Below are 22,978 nucleotides of genomic sequence, written 5' to 3' on the forward strand. Positions count from 1 at the left end.
CTAGCAAACGTTTGCAAGATCTACAGGAGCAGCGCCAGGTGCAGTGTTGGCTCACCCTGGCTCTGGGGACAGGCCCAGGCCGCCCTCACAACTGAGGCGCCTTGTAGGCCACAGTCTGAGCTCTGAGGTACCACCATACTTCAGGGGGCTAGGCCCACGTATCCCCGAGGCACCCACGCAGCCTGGTGCCACACCGGGAGGGCTGCGCACACCCACTGACACCCACCAAGCCCCCGGGGCCATGGACAGGCCGAGTGCTCCAGGATCCTCCCGCTCCACATCCTTCCCGCCTGCGGCAGCCGCACCACCCCAACCACACGAGGGCGCTCCTACAGCGCAACCTTATAAGGCGCCTTGAAGCGGGAGTCATGATTGGGCCAGGCGGAGAGGGCGGGGCTAGGCGGAAAAATAGACCAATAGGGACGAGAGGCGGGGCTTCTGGGGCAGCTCTGGGCAACCATTGGCTGTTTGCGGGGCTGGGCGTGGCTGCAGCAGCGCGCGAAGACTTGAAGCGGCTTATTACGCGGTTGTCTGGCGGGAGTGCTGGGTTGTGTTGGCCGCGGCCATGGCGGCAGCAGCAGCGGCCGCCCTCGCTGAGGTGAGTCCGGTCGCCCCACTCTGTGTAGCCGGCTGGTGGTGGCGGCGGCAGCAGGTTGCGGCCTTCCTGCGGCCTTGGAGCTCCTCAGGCTGTGGTGTGGCGGAGGGTAGGGAAGGATAGCGAGGAGCAGGGTGGTGATGGCGGCAGCGGTAACGGCGCCTCCTCAGCTGCCCCTGAGGCCGGGCGGTACCGCGGCCTCACCGTCCTCGCTCCGTGCCGACTACACTTCCCAGCGCACCCGGCGGCCGTTCTTCCGCCTTGCGCCCGCGGTGCATGCTGGGAGGGCAGTCAGCGGCCAATCCCCGTGCGCGCGGTGCATGCTGGAGGGCGCGGGCGCGGTGCACGCCGGGAAGGGTCCCGATTTAATTGATTAGGCAGATGTGAAAGAATTGTAGGTTTCCCATTATCCTTTTAATTCTAATGGGTTTGAATGATAATCACTGGAGATCAGCCCATGCACTGATTGTTCTGCGTGCAAACTCACCTTTAAATACTAATACAGGTTGGTGGCATCTCCCTTTATGTAAATACCAGTTAATTCTTAAAATATAACGACAGTGTGCGTGTATAAGTAATTTGTGAGGGACTACCCGAGCGTCTGGAGTGAAGCCAGACGCTAAAAATCATTACCGCATAAACAGCACTTATCACAGTGAGGCAAACTTGGTTTTGCTTTGTAGCTTCCGTTAGAAGATTTGAATCCAGAGGCGCAGAAAAGCCCCGACAGCGACTCAGACAGCGGGCAGGGCAGCTGCCAAACGGCCTCTCCGGGGCACGGCACCCTGGGGACAGCAGCGCTGGAGGACAGAGGTCGGTGGCGTCCCCATGGGTTGTGTTGGGTGTTGCCCTGAGCAGTGTGTTTCTTGTTTGTAAATACCATTTTCCATCGCTTGACCTGTATGAATCCAAACTGCCTTTCTTGTTGTTGAGAGCATGGGTAGACGTTTGTAAATCTCTGACATGCGTGGGGGGGTTTTGAGGTACAGAAAGGGAAAAGTGGGATGTGAGTGTCTTAATGGCTTATTTCCTTTCTTTTTATGATTCGCTTAACTTATATATATATTTAGTTACTTACTGTGTGTCACTAGTCTATTGGTAAAGAATTTTCCAGTTTGCCTTTTTATTTTAAAGGTTAAAACCCTATAACATCCATTTGAGTCAATTATATACCATCCTACAGGGAGAACTGGACTTGGAAAACGAGTTGAAGCTAATTCACTATAGATGGTGACCTCTGTAAAATTCAACAGATTTATATCTTTACCTTTGTTAATTAACTTGTGGAAATTTCCTCTCTATTGCCTGCATAACTTCTTTCAATATACTTTGTCAGATTCGGAGGAGGAGATTTTTGTACGTAAAAAAGCAAAAAGCAAGAAGATCTTTCAAGACAGTGAGAGTGAAGATGGAGAGGATGGTGGCTCTTTTGTACAGAACGATGTGCTGCGTGGAGACAATGAAAATGAGGAGGAAAAAGAGAATATTACCGCTCAGAGGAACAAGAAATCTCATCGGATTCGCCAGGGTCTGCTAGATAGTGATGACAGTGATGCTGGTGACCAACTGCAGGTTGAAAGCCTTGAAACAAGCCGAAAGTCTGGCTTGATGGAGAGTGAGCCGCAAGAGGAGAGACCCCTAAAACCTGGGAAAAAGTACAGAAAACATAAACAACATAAAGAGGATTTTGAAGAAGAGACAGCAAAAAAAGCAATAGGAAAATCTAGAAGAAGAAAGGAGAAGGAGAGAAGAATTGAATCCCTTAAAGAGCTGAAAAAGGAAAAGAAGCCTAGAGCAGAGGTATATATTTTGGCAGAAAATCTCAGGTGTTTTCTCCACCAGGTTAAATTTATTGCTGCACTTGGTTGTCGTGTTTCAGTGCTTCAGCACTCCTGGTGCAGGTGTGGGACCCAGGTGGAAATTCTTTGAGTTTTTGGGTTCCTTGGGGTTTGTTACGTGCACAAACGTTTTCGATTGGTGTTACAGCTGCATTAAAGCTGGCATCTGGAATGAATCACAGAAATACTTTATTCTTATGGCAAGCAGGTAGATGGTGGCGAGACGCATCCGTTTAATGACAGCGGATGTCTTCTTGATGACAAAGAGCTTTTTGATAATGGCTTAGAAGAGGAAAACGATTCCCCCCCAGAGGATGAAGAGTCGATCGAATCAATACGAGAGGCAGTGAAAAACAAAATAAAGAAATATAAGGTACCGTTTGATAGTGATGCAAGATTGTTGGTGATTAGTGGGAAGTATTGTACCCGAGCATGTTGCGCTTCTACTGCTGTGACAGAGGAGAGAATGTTCCTCTGCTCTTTGTTCTTAAGGATGGAGCGATGTTGTCTGGAAAGTGGAGTAGAAGCTTTGAAAATCTACCATAAGTATTATGTGGGATTTGTGTTGGTCTAGGAGAATATTTTTTGGTTTTGTTGACCAGTGATGATTTGTACAGTTACTTTTACCTTTGCTTTGTTTGCCCTTGGTAGTGTCTGTGTATCTAGACAAATAAATTAATCTCTTTTGATGCCCTGTAGAACAAAGAACGGTTTTCTGAGGGAGAAGGCTACAAACATGTATTTGATGATGAGAATGAGGAACCCGTATTAAAAGAACCAAAAAGGAAGGTGAAGTATTCTTCTTTTTAAAGCTCTGTTGTTTGTTGTAGTGACTCAAATGTTTTTTGTTAATCTGGCTGCTTTATTCTGACTCCTTTCTGTTTAAAAGGGAAAAATAATCTGTTTATAAAGTATAGATAGAGTCCTATATTTTGTTTTCTAACTTCAGAATCCTTTCTTTCCTTAAGGAGCGGAAAGCAGCAAGGTTAAGTAAAGAAGCTATTAAGCAACTACATAGTGAGACCCAACGACTTATTAGAGGTAAAACTTAAATTCTTTGTGTAAAATACAAGTAAAATAAATAAATGCCTCGGATGACAGTTTAGTTTTTCTTTCACCTCGTTTCTCTGGTAGAATCATCTGTGTCTCTCCCGTATCACGTGCCTGAGACCAAAAGCATTCATGACTTCTTCAAGCGAAGACCTCGACCGATATGTCAAGGAAATGCGATGGCATTGCTGAAGTAAGGACTTAAACCTTCCTCATAAATTTTAAGGATATCCCCGCTTTGCTTTTGAGGATAAGCAGACTTTTGCACGCTGCAGGCGTTGTATGATGTCCACGCCTGTGCTATGTGCGGTCACATCACATTTCTGGTTTCATTTTAGCTGTTGCTTTGCCTGGGAAGTTTTATTAAGAAACTTTTCTTGGCTCCTTTAATTCCGTGAACACCTGGAGCCTGTTGCTGGTAACATGAGGCAGTGCTGCTCTCCAGATGAAGCAACGTGCTCATGCAAAATTACTTTAATGTGGTTTACACTGGGCTATTGGACTTGGGCTATTTCTTCTTTTGCGTGCTACGTAGTGAAATAATTCAGCTACTGTTGCCACAAAATCTCTCAGGAATTTTTTACTGTGATAATGTAACTAGGACAAACTCTACACTGCTCCACGCTTCAGCTTCCTTATGCCCTCAAAATGAAGTTTTCAAGACTTCTTCACCTCTTCCTACACATTCCTGACAATAAATAGAAAATTGTTTATTTCTCTCCAAGTTTGTTCTCCACCTCTTCTCCCCTTCTGCAACAGCCATGGCTGATGTATTTCTTTCTGCCTTCATTAGGTCCACCAAATACCAGCTATCCCTAGATGAGGAATCTGCAGACACTAAGAACGTGGGTATGGATTGCAAAGGTGGGCGAGCGGAAGGCGATCAACCAGCAGCTAATGAACCAGAAAGGAGCCTTGGCAGAGATGTTGAACCTGCTGCGAACGAGCCTCTTGCTGATGTGGGGAAGAACTTGGTAGAAACGTGTGCGGAGAAGCGCGGGGAGGACAGTGATTCTCACACCGTTGGGACTGGTAATAGCGCAGAAAGGCAGCAGCGCTCTGACTTCCCAAGCGCTGATTGCAGTGAACAAAAAGAGAATGAAACTCCTCCAGCTACTGGAGGAGATGCCCTTGAGCAAAGAGATGAAACGGTGCCAGACTCAGATGGTGAAAAAAGCCGTCGGCAAGTGGGGGCTGGAGCGGTGGCACAGCCTGAAAAAGCGAGGAAATCGAAGCTGGAGAAACTCCGCGAACTGGGAATAGACCTGTCCATCAAGCCAAGGATCTGCTCTGGCGATCAATCCTTCATTAACCTCGACGAATCTGAGTCAAATAAAGGTATCGCTTTTCTTGTTGTCACCCTGTCAGGGCTGTCCGAGTAAGCAGAGTACATCTGGCTTGGACTGGCAAGTCTCTGAGAGACATTTGGGTGACAGAGCAGTCAGGTGCGTTCTCTTACTCGCACAGATTCTTTGCGTAATGTTGATATCAATTTCCTTTCATCCGACGTTTATAAAGGAAGTTCTGAGTCCTTAATAATTGAAAGCTTGAAGGATTGTGGTGTTAACTATTAAATGATGAAGATATTAAGAGCATGTCTGGGTTGTTACTTCCCTGCATTCAGGAGACTGAGCTCTGCTGAGAAATAGTGTTTTTGTCAGCCGGCAGTCCGGCTTTAGGTGTGTGTGTTAACAGAGACTGAGATGCTGGGTGGCTGGAAGGGCAGACTGGAAGTGATTCGAGGTCTTGTGGATAAATCATAGTGGTAAAGTAATTGAATATTAGCTACTATCAATTAAGAACGAGTTATAGCAAAAATATTCAGTAATGGCTTATTGGTTTATTAGTCAAATAGAATGGTTTTGCAAATATTTTAGTATTAAAGATGGGGTTTAACTTGCCTTGACACAAAATTCTCAGGACCTACTCTTGATAAAACTTTAACACTCAATGCTTTTAAATGCTATCAAATTAATTTATTATGCAATTTGAAATGTAATTAATATGTATTTTAAAGAATTAGAAGCCTTGAAAGAACGTTTCTTGAAGCACACTCTTCAAACGTCGAAAGCCAAAGCTGAAAGGACCATAAACATGCCCATTATTCGTAAGGAGACGACGTCTGATGGCAAAGAGGAGCTGAGAGCCGATGTGGTGCCCGCGGTGTTGGCTGCGGAGACCTTGGGTGACACTGGTCCCTCCAAGCCAGGTGGGTGCAGGAGGAGAAACAGCGATGATGAGGAGAGTTTCTACATCATGGAAGGAGGGGCTGGCCTCTTGGGGAGAATCTAAGGCTGTTGTCAGAGCGTGCAGGGAGGCAACTAGGAAAGCTAAGGCCTCCTTAGAATTAAACCTGGCCAGAGGGGTCAAGGACAACAGGAAGAGCTTTTTCCAATAGGTGGCAGATCAAACTAACACCAGAAGCAATGTAGACCCACTGATGAATGAGGTGGGTGCCCTGGTGACAGAAGATACAGAGAAGGCAGAGTTACTGAACACCTTCTTTGTCTCTGTCTACTCTGCCAGGGGCTGTGCTGAGGAACCCCGCACCGCTGAGGCCCCAGAGGCAGTCAGGACAATGGAGGAGTTTGCCTGGATTGATGAGGACTGGGTTAGGGAGCAGTTGGGCAATCTCAACATCCATCAATCCATGGGTCCGGGTGGGATGCACCTGCAGGTGCTGAGGGAGTTGGCTGAGGTCATTGCTGAACCGCTCTCTATCATCTTTGCCAAGTCTCGGGAAACGGGAGAGATGCCTGAGGACTGGAGGAAAGCAAATGTCACTGTAGTCTTCAAAAAGGGCAAGAAGGAGGACCTGGGTAACTCTAGACTGGTCAGCCTCACCTCCATCCCTGGGAAACTGATGGAATGACTTCTCCTTGGTGCCATCTCAAGGCAGATCAGGGATAAGAGGGTCATTAGGGGCAGTCAGCATGGGGGAAGTCGTGCTTGACCAACCTCGTTGACTTTCATGAGGACAGAACAAGATGGATGGATGATGGCAGAGCAGTGGACGTGATCTACCTTGACTTGAGTGAGGCATTTGACACAGTCTGCACAGCATCCTCACAGCTGAACTGGGGGAGTGCGGTCTGGATGACCGGGTAGTGAGGTGAACTGCGAACTGGCTGAAGGGAAGACAGACCCTGTGGGCATTCCAAGCACTGCATGGATGGATAATGAGGCATCTTGATAATTCATGAGGCTCTGTGCTCTCTCTAAATCGAGCTCTTGGAAACCAACTGCAGCTCTCACAGCTGGCAGATCAACTCAAAAAAACATTCAAGTAATTTTTTAATTGCCTTTTAATGTGCATGGTTACATTGGGTTGGATGCTTGAAGGCAATGAAGTGAAGGGGTCGCTGTGGTTCGTCTTGGATATTCATGTGTTCATTTCTGGCCAGGTGAGAAGCTGCAGGCGCTGAAGGCGAAACTCCAGGAGGCCATGAAGCTGCGCAGGACTGAGGAACGGCAGAAGCGGCAAGCACTGTTTAAACTGGATAACGAGGAGATGTTGGAGGAAGAAGAGGAGGAGGAGGAGGAGGAAGAGATGACGGATGAGTCAGAGGAAGAGGAAGAAGGTGATAATGAGGTCTGTATGCAACATTTTTACATCATATAGCCAGCTTCTCAATTCTGTGGCCTTTCCCCAGTGAAATTAGGCTTTTGTACACTATTAATATTAGGAAAATTGCCAAGAATTCTTCCTAGAAGCTAAAAAATTGCTACAGTTAGCGTGTTCGGGTTTCAAGCACCTATGTCAGTTGCTTCAAAGTGGAATAGGTGTGTGTAAGAGCAGTGAATGTCGCTCAGCTTCACCCTCGATATATTAAAACATTTTCTTGAGAAGTATACAAGGAATTTGGTGGATCAGAGCAATAATCACCATTTCTGCTATGTTTGGGGATGCTTTTTAGAATGTGGAATTTCTGCTTGACGAAGCAGAGGAAGATAACGAAGATATAGAAGAGAAACAAGTTGAAGATGGTGATAAAGAAACCGACAAAGAATCAATTGATGGAGACAAGCTGGAGAAATCTGAGCACTGTGATTCTGTTCCCAAACCACCGTCAACAGAGTCTACATTGATGCTTTTTAAGGACAGCTCCTCAAAAATGGGGTAAATAAACCAAATTTTAAAAACAGTGCCTGAGCAATTTTAAATTTGATCAATACTTGTAGATGTTTTGACTTAAAACACTTACAAAAACTACTTTCTGTCTTGTTCCAGTAGTTATATGTGAATTCATATGTGTTTCCTTTAAAAAACTTAATGATGCACTGTACCCTTGTGGCCAGGAAGGCCAATGATACCTGGGGTGGGTTAGAAGGGGGTGGTCAGTAGGTCAGAGAGGTTCTCCTGCTCCTCTGCTCTGCCCTGGGGAGACCACACCTGGAATATTGTGTCCAGTTGTGGCCCCTCAGCTCCAGAAGGACAGGGAACTGCTGGAGAGAGTCCAGCGCAGCCACCAAGATGCTGAAGGGAGTGGAGCATCTCCCGTGTGAGGAAAGGCTGAGGGAGCTGGGGCTCTGGAGCTGGAGAAGAGGAGACTGAGGGGGGACTCATTCATGTTTACAGATATAGAAAGGGGGAGTGTCAGGAGGATGGAGCCAGGCTCTTCTCAGTGACAACCAATGATAGGACAAGGGGCAATGGGTTCAAACTGGAACACAAAAGGTTCCACTTAAATTTGAGAAGAAGCTTGTTCGTGGTGAGGGTGTCAGAGCCTGGCCCAGGCTGCCCAGGGAGGTTGTGGAGTCTCCTTCTCTGCAGACATTCAAACCCGCCTGGACACCTTCCTGTGGAACCTCAGCTGGGTGTTCCTGCTCCATGGGGGGATTGCACTGGATGAGCTTTCCAGGTCCCTTCCAGTCCCTGACATTCGGGGATTCTGTGACTGTAAATATTTAGTGGTATTATCTGTTTCTTAATCAAAGTGTGCTAGATGTATTTTTGTATGTTACCTTGTTTTTTGCAGTTAGGTTTGACAGAAAATAGCAATTCATCTTGTATATGTTAGCAAATACATTTTATGTCATCAATTGCAGATATTCTCTTCCTGATGAGAAACTTGAAATGGAAGAAACTACAGACAAAGGGCCTACCAAGTTAGGTAAAGTAGAACCATTATTGTAGCTATCATTTCTGTCTGGGTTTGGTATTCAATACTTTCGGTATTTCATTGTCTGTATAGCTATGCAGTATGATTATGAAAGTTTAGTTTGATGAAAGAAATGGGAGGGCTTGAAAAAACTAGAGGAAAATAAGGTTCAAAATGATACTGGAAAAAATACAGGAACAGTCAGAAATGAAGAGGAAATTCAGTACAAAGGTGCAATATGCCTCTGTGAAGAATGAAATCCAACCTGAGCACAGAATATTGAATTCTTAGCAAGGTGCTGGTGTTGCAAAACAGTATCTTGAGGTTTTACTGGATCACCACAAGAGAACTTACGCACTCTATTTCAATACTTATTTTCTTCTCAGAGGACGATGACTCATTTTCTCTGCCAACGCTGGCGAAAGACAACAGCCATAACAGCAGCTTTGAGCTGATCGGCTCCATGATTCCGTCCTATCAACCCTGTAACAAACAGATGTCGCGCGGAGGGAACTTTTTATCTGCAGCAGGAGGTTTCAGGTCGCCTTCCCCGGGTTTTTTCAAAACAAGCTTTATCAGCTCTGCTTCCAAGGTAAAGTTCTCAGTCCTACTCCCATCTCATACTAGCAATAGCAGTAATGAATAAGTGTATTTTGTCCTGACCGTCACATCTATCAAAAAGATAATACCAGAGGCAGCATCCAGCCAAGTGCTTGTATGTAAGATTTCAGAAAAGCCAACTGTCCCTGGAGTTTAAAGTGTCTCCACATTGGAATGGATAAAAATGACATGATAAAAGCTTACATTACAGAAAAGATGCTGTCATCTGGTTTTGATATCTAAAATATGTGCACCGTAACTATTTTTTTTAAGCATAGCTACGTGGGCTGCACAATGTCTGATGTCAGTGAACTCCTGTGATTTATCAGAGCTGTGGGGACATACTTAACACTTGCATCATGTTAATCCTTTAAAACATCTAAGCTGTTTTATCCTGTTCTTCCTTTTGGCTGCTAGGATTGCGAAATGAATAACGTGTATATTTTTGCATTGCTTTGGCTAGAGCTCAGGAAAGGCGTCTGAGCCCTCTCTTCCCATAGAAGATTCCCAGGACCTGTATAACGCCTCTCCTGAGCCCAAGAGTTTATTTCCAGGGGCTGGGGAGTCACAGTTTCAATTTTCTCTAGAAGATGACACTCAGAGCCAGCTGCTTGACGCAGATGGGTGAGTAATAGGTGTGAAGATGATGGTTTGTGCCCTTTAACAGAAATAGGACGTACAGATCAGCAAGCTTTTTCTAACTACAGATGTTCTTTCAGGTTCTTGAACGTTGGGCAACACAGGAATAAATACCAGTCCTCAAAGCACCAGCTGACTCTGGCCAGTATGGATGAGAACGCAATGGACGCCAACATGGATGAACTGCTGGACTTGTGTTCCGGGAAGTTCAGCAGTCAGGCTGAACACGCGCCAAACACCAGCAGCAACAAAAAGCAGAACATGGAAGAATTGCTCAATCTTTGCTCAGGAAAATTCACATCTCAGAGTAGGTCTTGAATTCTCTTGTCAGCTTTGCTGCTTAACTTGAGTTATAAGCTTTACACTAAGGAACCATTTAGTTCTGGGCATGGAAGTTCTGAGAGCTCTAGCACTTGGTTGCCCCTGTGGGAGTGTGCTGACTCTCATTTCTATCTCCTAAATTGCCATCTTACTGCTTCTTGTAGCAGGTTCTCCAACGTGGGCATCTTCAGTGTCTTCCAAGGCAGAAAAAGACAGTGACATAGAAGATCCGATGGCAGAAGCTCTGGCACTTTGTTCAGGCTCCTTTCCAACAGACAAGTTAGTATTCTTCCTAAAATTTAGAAAAGCTTATAGTGGCAGTTGTCTTGTTTCATGCTTAATGGGTTTTCCTCTTCAACATCAGTTCCAAGTGCTGTAAGCAAAAGCATTTTGGAGGTGAAGGGAGAGGAATATTGCAAATTGCTCAGCGATCACTCTAAATCAGCAACGTGTACCGTTTCCCACAGCTACTGCGAAGGGAAATTCTTCGTCTTTCACTGATAGTGAAAGAAATGTTGAAGAACTGCCATCAAACTGGGAAAAGATTATCAAAATGTAGGACTTTGGGGTTCTGTTCTGGGCTCTTGCCAAACTACAGGAACGATAACTGGGTGGAAGTTGGATACTTGCATTTTTTTCATTCACTTTTCCCATAGGGAAGAGGAAGATGAGGAGGAACAAGAAGAAATTGGTGATTTTCGTCTTGTAACAGATGACAACGCCTTTGACAGCGGCGAGGTATGAACTGATGGAGTGAGGCAACTGCTGCAGCGTTCTGACTATGAGAACTCCCTTTATTAGGTTTTTCATTATAAGTATTGTGATTTCCAGAACAAGTTACTGAAACATTTCTAAGAGCAATGTTTGTGTCATTTCAAGTGCCCACTTAATATTATAATAAATTGGATAAGGCATCTTAGCATTGAAAATTCTCTGAAATACCTGTGGTGTTTTAGTTTGTGCTTATTGACTGAAGAACAGCAGAAGCTGTCCCTACAAAGCAATTTGCTTTCAGAAATCTGTTCATTTCTGAAAACTCTCTCCTTGACAGGATGAAAAAAGTGGAGACAGTGATCCTGAAGAAGCAGAAATTAGTGATGAAGAAGAAGAGCTGCTGAGACCCAGATGGGGCTCGAAGAAAAAACTGTAAGTACATATTTTTTGTATCTTGTTTGCCAGACAGAATAGAATCTTAACAGCACTAGAAATTTACTCGGTTTTTATTCCCTCCCCAGCATTAGTAGCTAATGCTTATACAGCATTGACTCTGGTGGTTGTTGTTTTGCTTTGGTGCTGTCAGGTTGCATGAATTTAAGTACTTTGCTTGGCTATAGAGAATTTCTGTTATAGTTTCCATTGTAGGTGGAAATCAAAAGGCCAGGATGACAGCAATGCAGCATTTTTTTGACCCAAATTAGTCTTTTCAAAAATTAAAAATGAATCATCACTTCTTATTTGGGATAGATGTTAATTTTACATCAAAAGAAAAATCTGGCTTTCAGAAGGTCGGTGTGATTATTGGTCTACCAAAGCGAACTCTTTATCGTTCTCCTATAGAAAACTGCAGGATTTCATGGAAGATGAAGCGGAGCTGTCTGGGAGCGACGTGGGAAGCGAGGATGAATATGATGGCGAAGACCTGAACGAATACGAAGAAGAGCTGATTGATGAGGAGCTCCCTAATGAGGTGGAATTAGAAAATCAAATACAGAAGTTCCACATGTGAGTGGCAGCATTAGTGTGGGTTATTGCGTGTGAAGCTGTGGCTCTGGGGTCTAAGCTGGCCTAACCTGCTCTCTCCCGCGCCGGCAGGAAAGCGATGCTGGATGACGACAAGCGCCAGTTGCGCTTGTACCAGGAGAGGTACCTGCTGGACGGGGACCTGCACAGCGACGGCCCTGGCAGGACGAGGAGATTCCGGTGGAAAAACATAGGTGCCTTTCTGATCCCTGCTTAATAGATGGGGTGAAATATTGGCAAGAGGGAGCGTATGTATGAAGCAGCACTCAGTCATCCTCCAGAAGTAAACAGAGCATTTCGAAAATAAATTGGGGAGTGGGATGTGTTTTGATCTTCTTTGTTTACTAGTCTGTATTTTATGCCTCTTTTAAAACTGATACCTAACTATTTCTCTCTTTCTTTGTCTAGATTATGATTCACAGGTTGACTTGTTTCAGAGAGATTCAGATAATGATGATGAAAACGAACAGTTTGACGAGACAGAAGTGAAATGGAGGAAAGAGCGCTTTGAACGAGAGCAGTGGCTTCGTGAGCAGGTATTAATTAGCTTCAAGAAAGGCGTCTTGCTCAGTCTCTACCATTGCTAGATGTGAAATTGTTAGCTCCTCAAGTTAAACTCTGGAAAAAATGCTATTTATAAGTGTGTCTTTGTGAATTCTGCTCCTTCTCTTCTACAAGTTTTGTCCAGAGAGAGGAGCTAATTCAGAAGGGAGAGGAAATGACTTGGTCTACTTAAAATACCAAACGGAATGTTCCCTCTTAATATGAATTTTTCAATTTTACAACGTGCCTTCTCTCTGCTACAGAAGGAGAAGAATAAAGAGCAGGAGGAGGAGGAGGAAGAAATTGGTGAAGACAGCCAATTCATGAAACTAGCAAAGAAAGTAACTGCCAAATCCCTGCAGAAGAAAGGTGAGCTCACTTTTTATCCAAGTGACAATCAAGAGCAAGCAAGCTTGGCCACTCTCAGTTCTAAGCTCTTCAGTTTGATATGGAGTTTGTGGTATTTCCAATGAAGTTCGGAGGCTGACACGTTCCACTTTGTCTGCAGCCGGCCCAGCAGCTGCGGTACAAGACACGGCGCTCCTACCCCGCAGCCCGTTTGAGACGTTCAGACCCACCAGTGACGTCCAGGTCAGCAACGGGGCTGAAAAATGGGTTTTCCAAACTGCGTCTGTGCGGTCAACTGACCCCAGATTCCGGCTGCTTCCGCTTTGTGTGGTAGCGAGTAACATTTTAGTAGGGAGGAGTTTTCTGTTAGGAGTAACCTCCTAATACAGAGCTGTCTTGTTCGTGTGAGTGGTTTAACAACAGCATTTCATTGTTCTTCAGGTCAAAAATGGGTCTCTGTTGAACAGACCTACAGCTGTCCTTCAGAAACTGGCAGCAATGTCAGATCTGAATCCAAACACACCTCGAAATTCAAGGAATTTTGTCTTCCACACGCTTTCCCCAGAAAAGAGTGAAGAGGCGAAGGAGAAATCGAAACTTCAGGTAAAGATTTGTGTGGAATGTGCTGCCAACATGTAGATTATTTCAACGTACAGGCACTAAGCACTGCCAAGTAGTTAAGATTATTGCTGCTTAAAATATTTTCTGTGGTTGCCTTGTATGTGCTCTTGCACCAAATAATTCTCTGATAATTCAGAATTTAAGCTTTGTGGAGGTTTTGTGGATTCTAATGTTCCCCTCTCCCCTGCAGGCAAAGAAAAGAGGCCCTGCTGCAGCAATAACATCTGTGGCCAAGCGACCCAGGGTGGAGAGCACAGAGGAAACAAGTCAAAGCCGAAGCATATTCCAGTACCTGGAGAGCTGAACATCGCTGGTTAGGGCCAGAGGTTCTATCTCGTGTCTTTGCCAGTTGCGATTTGTTTTGCAAATCTGCCGGTGATCATCAGGAAGGCGAACAAATTGGCAGCAGAACGTGCAGCACTTCTTTCACAGGTTCCAGGAATCTCCGGGCAATGGTCTTGTTTATTCCCCTTTGTTTTTTTCTCAGTGCTTTGTGACAAAGGTGAGCACAAAATCCACACTTGGTTCGGAATGAAACGCTAACCTGGTCTTTCCCAGGCATTAAGGAAACTCACACTATGGAGCTCTGTCCTCCCAGCATCTCATGTGGTTCAGTGGTGCTGGTTCCACCTGAAAACACTGCAGGTAGCTCAAAGGTATTTCTGCAGCTTTGGAGAAGGCAGCAGCAGCGTTAGCGGTGCCAGGATGTGCTGTTTACACGTGCAGTGCGAAGGTAGCGCTGCTTTCCTCCCCGTATCTCTCTTTCTCTAAGGTTAAAGCGTTTATTAGCTTGACATTTTGAGCAGCTCTAATTTATATTTGAAATGTATACTTTTGAAAAAGGCCCAAGTCTTTTATGAGGCAATACGATAAGGATTTCTTTCCATGTTTTTTTATTATTGTTCATATTATGCATCCAGATGAATGTCGGTGTGTGGAGAGGGAAGAATGTGAATAACAGATGTGGGAGAGGACGCAGAGATGTGTTGGGATTTTTTGTTTGCTTGGATGGGGGAGTTGTTTGGTTTGTTCCCCCCAACTAAAGACTTAAATCATCCATTCCGTTGTTTCAAGCTGCGCCCATCCAGGAGAAACCATCCATTTGTGAGCAGTAGCGAGAGGCCTCTAGAATGCAGAAATTAAATAGTAAGGAACCATCACTCACAACTAAATAGTGTGAAAGAAACTTGAGGTGAGGCAGAATACATGGCATTTCTGATTGCACGTTGAATGTGTTAGAGACCGGGTACCGGCAGAACAGGCCGGCTCTGTGATCCTAAACCTCTTTCTGGGACTTGATGTCACCTATTTAAACTGTCAGCTCTGTCAGAGAACGATCCTGAACTGTACATTTTGTAACATCATCCACATACACCTGGTGTGCCACGTGTAAAATATTTTACTGTATATTATGTTTATAAAGAATTATGGTACTAGCTGGAGTGCAATTTTACAATAAAACGTTTTTAATTCTGGAGGCAGTTGGTATTAATTTCACTCAGTTGTGTGTTGGTTGGGTTTGTTGTTCTTTTATTTCAGCACAGATTTACTGGGCGAAAACGTTTGAAGCTGCAAAACTTCAGCGTCTTCTCAATTTTGTGAGTAGTGGCTGCCACTAGAGAGCAGCAAGAGAACGCTCTTCCTCCGGCAAAAGGGGCAGGACGGATGGTTAAACCTTGGACTCTCCTCTTGACTCCAGAGGAAATTGGTACAGTTTTCCGTGTTCTTTGACATTACAAAGGATTAAATTTATATAGACCTCTAATTGCTATATTTTTGCATGAGAAGGCCTGAAGAGCACACCGACCTCAGCATCTGTGAGCCACAACCACAGCGTTTGTTTCGCTTTCCCTTTAGAATTTTCCCTTCCAAATGTATTTTGCTTGTTCCAGAGCCAAGCACACTAAACTATTGTTGGCCCTGAAGAGTTTATAAATTTAAATACTCGCTGCTGTTGTCCAGAGTAAATGTTTCCTCTGTTAGAGCCTTGCGGGAGCTTGGGGTTTGCTGGATGTTGCTGGTAAGTGCTGCACTGCACCCCAGAAATTCCCTGCTGGGCTTTGGGGTGACCAGCCCTGTGCCCCTGCTCACTGAGCCCCTCTGCATCCCCCCAGGGCTCCCCCCCACCTCCCGTCTGGCACATTAACTCGGTTTTGCCTTCTCATTTTCACCTATTGATTCTGCTCGCCCCTCTTGGCACTGAGATGATGCTGCTGTGCTAATGGGGAGAAAAATCCACCCCCCCGGGTTGCTGCTGGAGGGGTCTGATGGGGGGATTGACCCCAGGGGGTGACAGGGAGAGGGGACAGGGTGGGAATGGGGGTCCTGGGCTGGAGGACGAGCTCCTTCCCTCCCTGCTTCTCCCCACCCCTCACATCCTGGGTGAACTCTTGGCAGGTTCAGCTGGTGACGTTCAGTTTTGGCTTTGCCTGAGACACAAAAACAGCACCAGCTTGAGGTTTCGTCCCTGTTGGGCAGCTGTAAGACTGCCCCCTCCCTGCCTCAGTTTCCCCAACCCACAAGAGGGACGGGGGGAATAAAACCTGATCATTGGCTGCACCGCGGGAGCCTCAGTGAGAGGAGATCTGTGGTGTTGCAGAGAAAATGAGCTCTTAGGAACATAAATGGCAGTGAAGAAATTAAAGAAGAACTTGGCAGCGGAGCCAGGAAGGGCCCTGGGTGTGTGTTTAAGGTTGGCATTGCAGACACGTTCAGAACCGGAGCTTCCACCACCCCACGCCTCCTCGGGGGCTCAAGGTACGCACTGAATTATGTTTTCTTTCCCTTTTTGCCAAGAGACTAAAAACGAGGAGAAAAAAACCACCCAAACAACTATTTGTTTGTCTTGTCTAATTTAATTTATGTTATTCATCAAATAGACAGGTTATTTGGGAAGCCAGATGGATCCAGGCTAAAATCATCTATATCTCCAGTGTGTGGGAAACTCTGTCCGAGTGGCCACACGAGAAGCGTGTGCTGTGTTCGGTGTGCGCCGCTCACGAGGGCGGCTGCACCCTGTCTGTCCTGGAACCTCCGTCGCTCATCCCGGACCCCATATGAGCGTTAAAGGACAAAAAGCCTCCCAGGCACCTGAGTAAGTGTCCAGGTCATGATTCTTTACCCCCCTCATTACCTGTGGTGGCATTTCTAGGGTTTGGGCCCATGGAAATATCCCGCAGCGCAGGTGACGTTTGCAACACCTGCTTCTTTTCCTTTGGGTTCTGTGTTATTACAGAAGGAAACACAGAAGGTGGAGCAGCATAAACAGGCAGGAATGTCCCCAGTCTAACTGAAATAGAGTAGGTGACCCAAAAAATACAGAAATACTATATAAGAATATAAGAAAATGAAAACAAGAGCCCGCTATTATTAACAGGTGAGCGCTTTCCTCACTGAGAAGCAAAAAGCAAGAGCAAAGAGAGAAAAAAAAGCCTTATAGGACTGAAGGTGCAAAGGCTGGGTTTATTAGGTGACCTGTAGAGCACAAGTCTCATTCTGTATTTACTAGTCATTAATATTAATTATAACATTGCACGTGCTCCGTGTGGACAGATGTTCAGTCCTTGGGGGTTATTATTTTCTCTTGTATCATCCAGAAGCCAAATTTATGGCCAACTCCAACTACGCTTCTCCAGGCAGCAGAGACCTAAACCAGCTGTAATTAAAGAAAATGCCATGAAGGATTGCGCCGCGGAGGGGAGGGGCGAGAAGCAAATCTTATAGCTTTGCAAGAGATTCATTTTATTTTCATCTAATTCTTTTCCCCTGCTCCTCAAGGCTGCTCTCATGCAACACGCTCTGTGCTGCTTCCCTTGCAGTGATTTTTCAATGTTTGACGATGTTGGTGGTGCCGCAGGATCAGCACCCGATAGTGAGTTCCCTTTGGAGGGCAAGACGTGCGTGCGTTCACGTGTGTCCAAGCACCTACCCAGCACCCCCAAGGCCACATTTTTCCCAATCTTTTGCAATTAAACACCAGATTAGAGAAAAAATAAAAGGATTTTCCTTGCTCCATCTTGCTTCCCCAGCCCGGCAAGCCTGGATGTGGCAGTTGTGGAGCGGCTCACTGAGTGTGTGTCCTCTTTGGAGAGGAGATAACGTGAGCCCCGAAGTCTGGTAATGGCTCCCAAGGTGCTGCTGCAACCAGCCCCCAGCCCCACCTGTCGCCCTGTCCCTTCTGTTAGGATGGGAAAAGACAAGAAAGGAAAGGTTAGATGGGGTCCATACTGTTGGCAAAGCCCCCATCAGACCCAGCATCACCAGGAGCCGCATCCTGCGGGGCGAAGAGCATCGCTCCAAACATCCGCCGGGCCCTTGTTTGTCTCTCATTCCCATTCCTGCTCTGCCTCCCCCTCTCCTTTCATCCCTCCAGCTGCACAGGCCTAAAAATAAGGCCAGAGCTGGACTCAATCCACTCGTCACCAGCCCTTCGTGACATCGGGCGGATCCCGGGTGTGGGGATGGTACCCACTGGGATGCAGGGGTCCCCATGGGTCCCTGTGCTCAACCCTGAGCATCTCCCGGGCAGGGAGCAGGGCGAGCATCACTTTGGCCCTTCCCCATGTCCCCCCGCCGCTTCCCCAAGTCGCTATGAATAAATCATTGTTTTATAAAAGAGAAGCAGCTGCTTTTTTCCTTCTTCTCTTTCTTTCTGACGCTCCATCCATCCCCACGCGAGCCCTTTGGCACATGCTTGAACGCGGGAAGCCCCATTGAGGCCCCCGGAGCGCAGCAATTGATACACAGAGCTCCCCAAATCCTATTCAGGGGCCGCTTTTCTGCACGAGCAGCCTCTAACCAGCTCATTCACTGCTCTTTTTGTGCCAGGGTTAAGTGGTTAAGTGTGTGTGCAGCCCATAAAAGGCCTTTACTCCATGAAAAGCTATATTTACATTGTAATCACCAAAGAACTGTTTAGGCAGTCAATAGCGGGGATGGAGAGGGGCGGCAGGGGCTCGGCGGCGTGTCCCCCCGCTCTCCCGCTGAGCCCCCCGCAGCAGCGCATTTGTGGGATTACGTTCCTCCCACGCCAGCTGCCGGGGGGCCACGGAGCCAACGCTCTTTGTCTGGGGCTGGGGACAGCACAGGGACCCGACCCGCTGTGACACCCAGCATCCTGCATCCCGGTGGCCCTGGGATGGCACCCTAGGGTCCCACCGGTCCCCAGGCTGATCCCACACATTAGGATAGGAGCCCCTGTCCCACCACTGACCCCTCTGTGCGAAGGGGCTGAGCCCCTGTTACCCACTCATTAACAAACCTCCCCTGGTTATCAGCCAAGGCCTTTCCCATACTCCTGTGTGTGAAGTGCAAGCTAAAATTATATCACTTTAACAAGATGAATTGAGCACAGCGAAGAATGGCGAAAGCTAAGTGAATTCACCGAGAGCAAGGGCTTCCCTTTCCACCAGGAGTGATTTCCACGTAATCAATTAGATGATGTTCCAACTGATAGCCCTGGTGGGGAAGGCGCCTGTTCTCCCCACACGGGTGTGAACATTCATCACGGCTGCACCTTAAGAGTAAATACAGTAGAAACCCCCCCAAATTCCCCTGCAAAACCCCACGGGGTTTTCCCAGGAGGGACCAGCGCTGGAGCAGCCAGTGGGGATGGGATGGGATGGGATGGGATGGGGATGGAATGGGGATAAGGATGGGGATAGGGATGGAATGGAATTGGATGGGGATATGGATGGAAATGGGATGGGAATGGAATGGAGATGGGGATGAAGGTGGAATGGGAATGGGAATGGAGGGTGGGGATCAAGGTGAGATGGGGATGGGGATACAGATGGGGATGGAGACAGGAATGGGGTGGGATGGGATGGGGATACGGATGGGATAGGAGATGGGAATGGAGACAGCGATGGGGTGGGATGGAATGGGAATGAGATGGGGATGGGATGGGGATGAAGATGGGAATGGGGTGGGAAGGGATGGAATGAAATGGGGATGCGGATGGGATAGGAGATGGGAATGGAGACAGGAATGGGATGGGGATGGGATGGAATGGAAATAGGATGGGAATGGGGATGAACACAGGAATGGAGTGGGATGGGATGGGAACGGGGTGGGAATGGGGATGCTGCTACTACGGGCCACATGGCAGATCCCTGTTGGGATCAGTTGCAAGCTGCTCTGAATGCACTGCAAACCACACAGGGCGACGTGGCCACAGCCTGTGGGACACTGTCACCGAGCCCTGGGGAGCTGCTGGGGACGTGTGTGCACCAGCACCAGCCCGTGGCCCCGCATTGCTGAGCCGCTCACATCACCGCGAGGTTTGGTTTTCCCTCTGGTTTGGCTCCTACCCGACTTTATCAAAGGCTCTGAAGCAGTGAGTGCCCTTCCTCCCCCGGCCGCGCACATTGTTCAAATTAGTGCCTAAATGAAAGGATATTGTTGGTTCCTGTTGGGAGATAATAACCTCGGTAGCGGAGGGAATTTCACCCATGCAGAGAGAATTTGCCAGGCTGCTCCCGCCAGGAGAGCCCCACGCCGGGGTCCGTCTCGCCGGGACCCAAACCGGCGGATGGGAACGGACCCGCCAGGAAGCGGGGGTTTATCTTGGCATGCTGCTCTAATTGCTGAAAACTCTGCTTTCTGACCTCAAAAATGTGCCACCGCTCCCTGGCCAGCACAGGGGCACCTGCAGCACGGCCGGATCGGCACCGAAAAGCAGCAGCTGCCGCTCACACAAGTGCTGCTGTTCCCAAACGCTCTGGGGTTTGGGTTTTGCCTCTTGCTTTTCCACCCTTTTCTTATGGCTTAGGGACATTTAAACCCCGCGTCGGCCATGGAAAAGGACAAAAGAGGAAGGAAAAGGAACCCAACCCTGGAATTCCAGTGTTTCTATTTTTATTAAAAAGTAGAGGATGTCAAACATAAGGAAAACGTCCTTTTCGGTTTAAAAGGCGCCTTCTGCTTCAAAGGCCTTTTCTGCTGGGGAGATGCTGACCAGTACCAGCACAAACCAAGCGATGCCCCCAGCCTTGGCGGGATGTCACCATTGTCCCCAGCACTGGCAGCTCCGGCAGGTGCCGGTGGCACCGCACGGCTCCCGGTGACACAGTCAGGACAGGGGGACGGGGCAGTGGGACCCCCCAGGACCCCAGCCCCACACCCGGCGTGCAGAGCGCTCAGCACCCGTCCCACCTGGCTGCAACGTGGACGCTCGTTTAATTGTACACTCAGAATTTGAGCTTTTTTTTAAGCCAATTTTGCTCTGATTGAATTTTAACAGATGTTTTGACTTGTTATAGTGGAAGGGCGAACTGAGGAATAAAAAAAGTGGGTTTTGATTGGAGTTCTCCAGTGGGGCAGCTTCCACATCAGAAAATCCTGACTATGTGCAATCACACATTTAATTTCCACGAACGCAATATAAGACGATTCCTTCAGGTTAGAATCTGTTACAGTTATTAATCAAAGCAGAGCGGCTGAAACAAAACCTTTTATCGAATATTGTGACAAAGGGATAAATTAAAGCATTTATGGAATGTATCAGATTTGTGTCCAAGACTGAAATTTCAAAATCCTGAAGTTTTCTGCGTTATGAGGTCCAAATGTGGAGCCTTTCTGTTGCAGGACAAGTGCGCAGCAGTTGGGGGGTGCAGGGAGCTGCCCTGAGCCTTTCATCTGCAGGGAGGGAGGGGACGGTCCCACCAAAGAATGAAGTATGTACAGAGCGATTTTCGTCCCCAAATCCTCACAGACAGACAGTTCCACTCCCTGGTGAGCTTTGGTTGCAACCAGACCCAAGAAGTCCCCACGCTGGGCATGGGGTGTCACTCATGGCTGGAACAGACGTGGGGACCCCAAGATGGGGACCTGGAGGTGACATCGAGCACCAAAGCTGCCCCAAGCCCCTCGGGTGAGGCAGCGAGCGCCCATCCCTCCCCCTTCCTCTCCAGTTCCCAAACAATTTCCTAATCAGAGCTTTCTGTCTGGAGTTTATTAGTGATTCACAGGCCAAGAGGAAATGGTGATTTTTGGGTCCCGGGCTGCTGGAAGGGGTGGAGCTGCCATCAATATTCCCCGTTTGTAGCTCCGCAGCTGATAAACCCCAGAGGAAACGTCTGTGGGACCCCAGCTTTGTGCTCTTGGCAGACCCCCTCTCCCAAACCAAGATCAGCCCCGGGTTTGGGAGTCAGGACAGCAAAAAGGAAGGAGGGGGGGCTCGGGAGGAGGTTTCTCCCCGGACACTGGGGTTTGGTGAGGGGGTCTCTGATGGGGCTGCATGTCCCTGGGGCAGAGCTGGGTCCCCGTCACTGATGCTTTGTCCCATCTCTGCTGGGCTCTCTGGCCCCGCAGCCCCTTCCTCCTCCTCCTCTCCCCAGCACCATCTCAGGGTTGACCCTGAGGCCTGGGGGGGGTTTTGCCCCCCAGTCCCGTGCAAATGTTCTGGCCTCAATGGGATTCCCGGCTCCTCTGAAATCCAATCTGGCTGCGGATTCCTGGCATTTTTCACCAAATACAGCGCATCTGTCACTGCCTTTGAGTCTGATTGAAATATGATTTGTTTTACAGGTAGACGGCAGGGAGCAGGGACCAGCCTGGCACTGGGGCTGCGGGACACCTGGATCCAGCCCCCTCCAACCCCTTCCCCTGCTCTGGAGGGGAGTTTTCTCCAAAAATCCCCACGGGAAACACAGATGAGGGGATGCTGCATGTGGGCACTGCAAGACAGGGATGGGGATGGGGATGGGGATGGGGATGGGATTGGGGATGGGGATGGGGATGGGGATGGGGATGGGATTGGGGATGGGGAGGGGGCTGAGGATGGGACAGGGCTGAGGACAGAGCAGGGCCAGGCTGGCAGTGACACTCAGCTCCCGCCACCCCCTCGGAGGCCGGTGGCTTTGCTGTCCCCTCCCCACCGAGGAGCCCCAGCACTCGCACAGCCCGGGGTTGCTTTTCCTTCCCTCAGCCTACAAAAATGACCCAACATCTACAAAAATAAGAGTGTTGTTTTATATGTTGCGAGGTCAAGAGTACAAACCCTTTAGAGCATCCTCCTCCTCTCTTCATTAGCAGGACCTGCCAGCGCTCTTGGCGTTGGGTTTTGCAGCCCCAATCTGACAGTGTGATGGTCCTGGTGGGTCCGACTCCCACGGGCCACCTCGGTCCCCAAGCCTCGGCCGTGCCAAGCCCCTCGCATCTGGGGACACAGCACGGCCACACTGCCCGGAGCCATCAGTCCACGGCATCCCCTATGGCCACATCTTTGATGCTTGGTCGCGGTTTCCGCTGAGAGCTGCTCCCACCCGGCCACAGGCTCCCCAGGGACCCCCCAACACCCCCCGCTTGTATTTACCTGAACATGTTTACAATTACAGCGCTGGCCGAGGAGCCGGTGGCCGCGCAGCCGGGCCGAGTCAGCGGCGGGGCAGCCTGGGCTTGGAGGTCAGCACGCTGTTTACTTTAATTTCTCTGAGAGCTTTTTGGGAGATTTCCCTTCTCCGTTATTAAACTCAGATGAGCCGCTGGGGAGGTTGGGTCGCATGTGGTTCATGGCATTTTTTTCTTCTGTAATTTTTCTTTTTTTTAATTTCTGCAATGTTTCACCCTTAACTCTTTCA

General features: G+C 48.0%; 1 protein-coding gene across 3 annotated transcripts; it reads left to right on the forward strand.

The window, feature by feature from the left end:
• The first annotated feature begins 487 nt into the window (after window positions 1-487).
• Window positions 488-14,874, forward strand: CLSPN (claspin). Of its 3 annotated transcripts, none has more exons than XM_071799016.1 (25): window positions 488-598; window positions 1,279-1,408; window positions 1,932-2,395; window positions 2,639-2,806; window positions 3,133-3,222; window positions 3,402-3,474; window positions 3,568-3,676; window positions 4,277-4,821; window positions 5,501-5,692; window positions 6,888-7,075; window positions 7,401-7,603; window positions 8,533-8,597; window positions 8,972-9,177; window positions 9,649-9,809; window positions 9,905-10,131; window positions 10,313-10,424; window positions 10,802-10,883; window positions 11,197-11,291; window positions 11,703-11,867; window positions 11,958-12,079; window positions 12,294-12,421; window positions 12,692-12,797; window positions 12,937-13,019; window positions 13,218-13,379; window positions 13,588-14,874. In XM_071799016.1, the coding sequence occupies exons 1-25, from the start codon at window positions 566-568 to the stop codon at window positions 13,699-13,701; spliced, it is 4,023 nt and encodes a 1,340-aa protein (XP_071655117.1). In that variant the 5' UTR covers window positions 488-565; the 3' UTR covers window positions 13,702-14,874. The 3 variants fall into 3 exon arrangements, with proteins under 3 accessions (XP_071655117.1, XP_065713448.1, XP_065713449.1); XM_065857376.2 differs by having other exon boundaries at window positions 489-598; window positions 10,310-10,424; XM_065857377.2 differs by having other exon boundaries at window positions 489-598; window positions 2,642-2,806; window positions 10,310-10,424.
• The last annotated feature ends 8,104 nt before the right edge of the window (window positions 14,875-22,978 follow it).

The sequence above is a fragment of the Patagioenas fasciata genome, chromosome 25 (assembly GCF_037038585.1).
Source record: "Patagioenas fasciata isolate bPatFas1 chromosome 25, bPatFas1.hap1, whole genome shotgun sequence".
Classification (NCBI taxonomy): Eukaryota; Metazoa; Chordata; class Aves; order Columbiformes; family Columbidae; genus Patagioenas; species Patagioenas fasciata.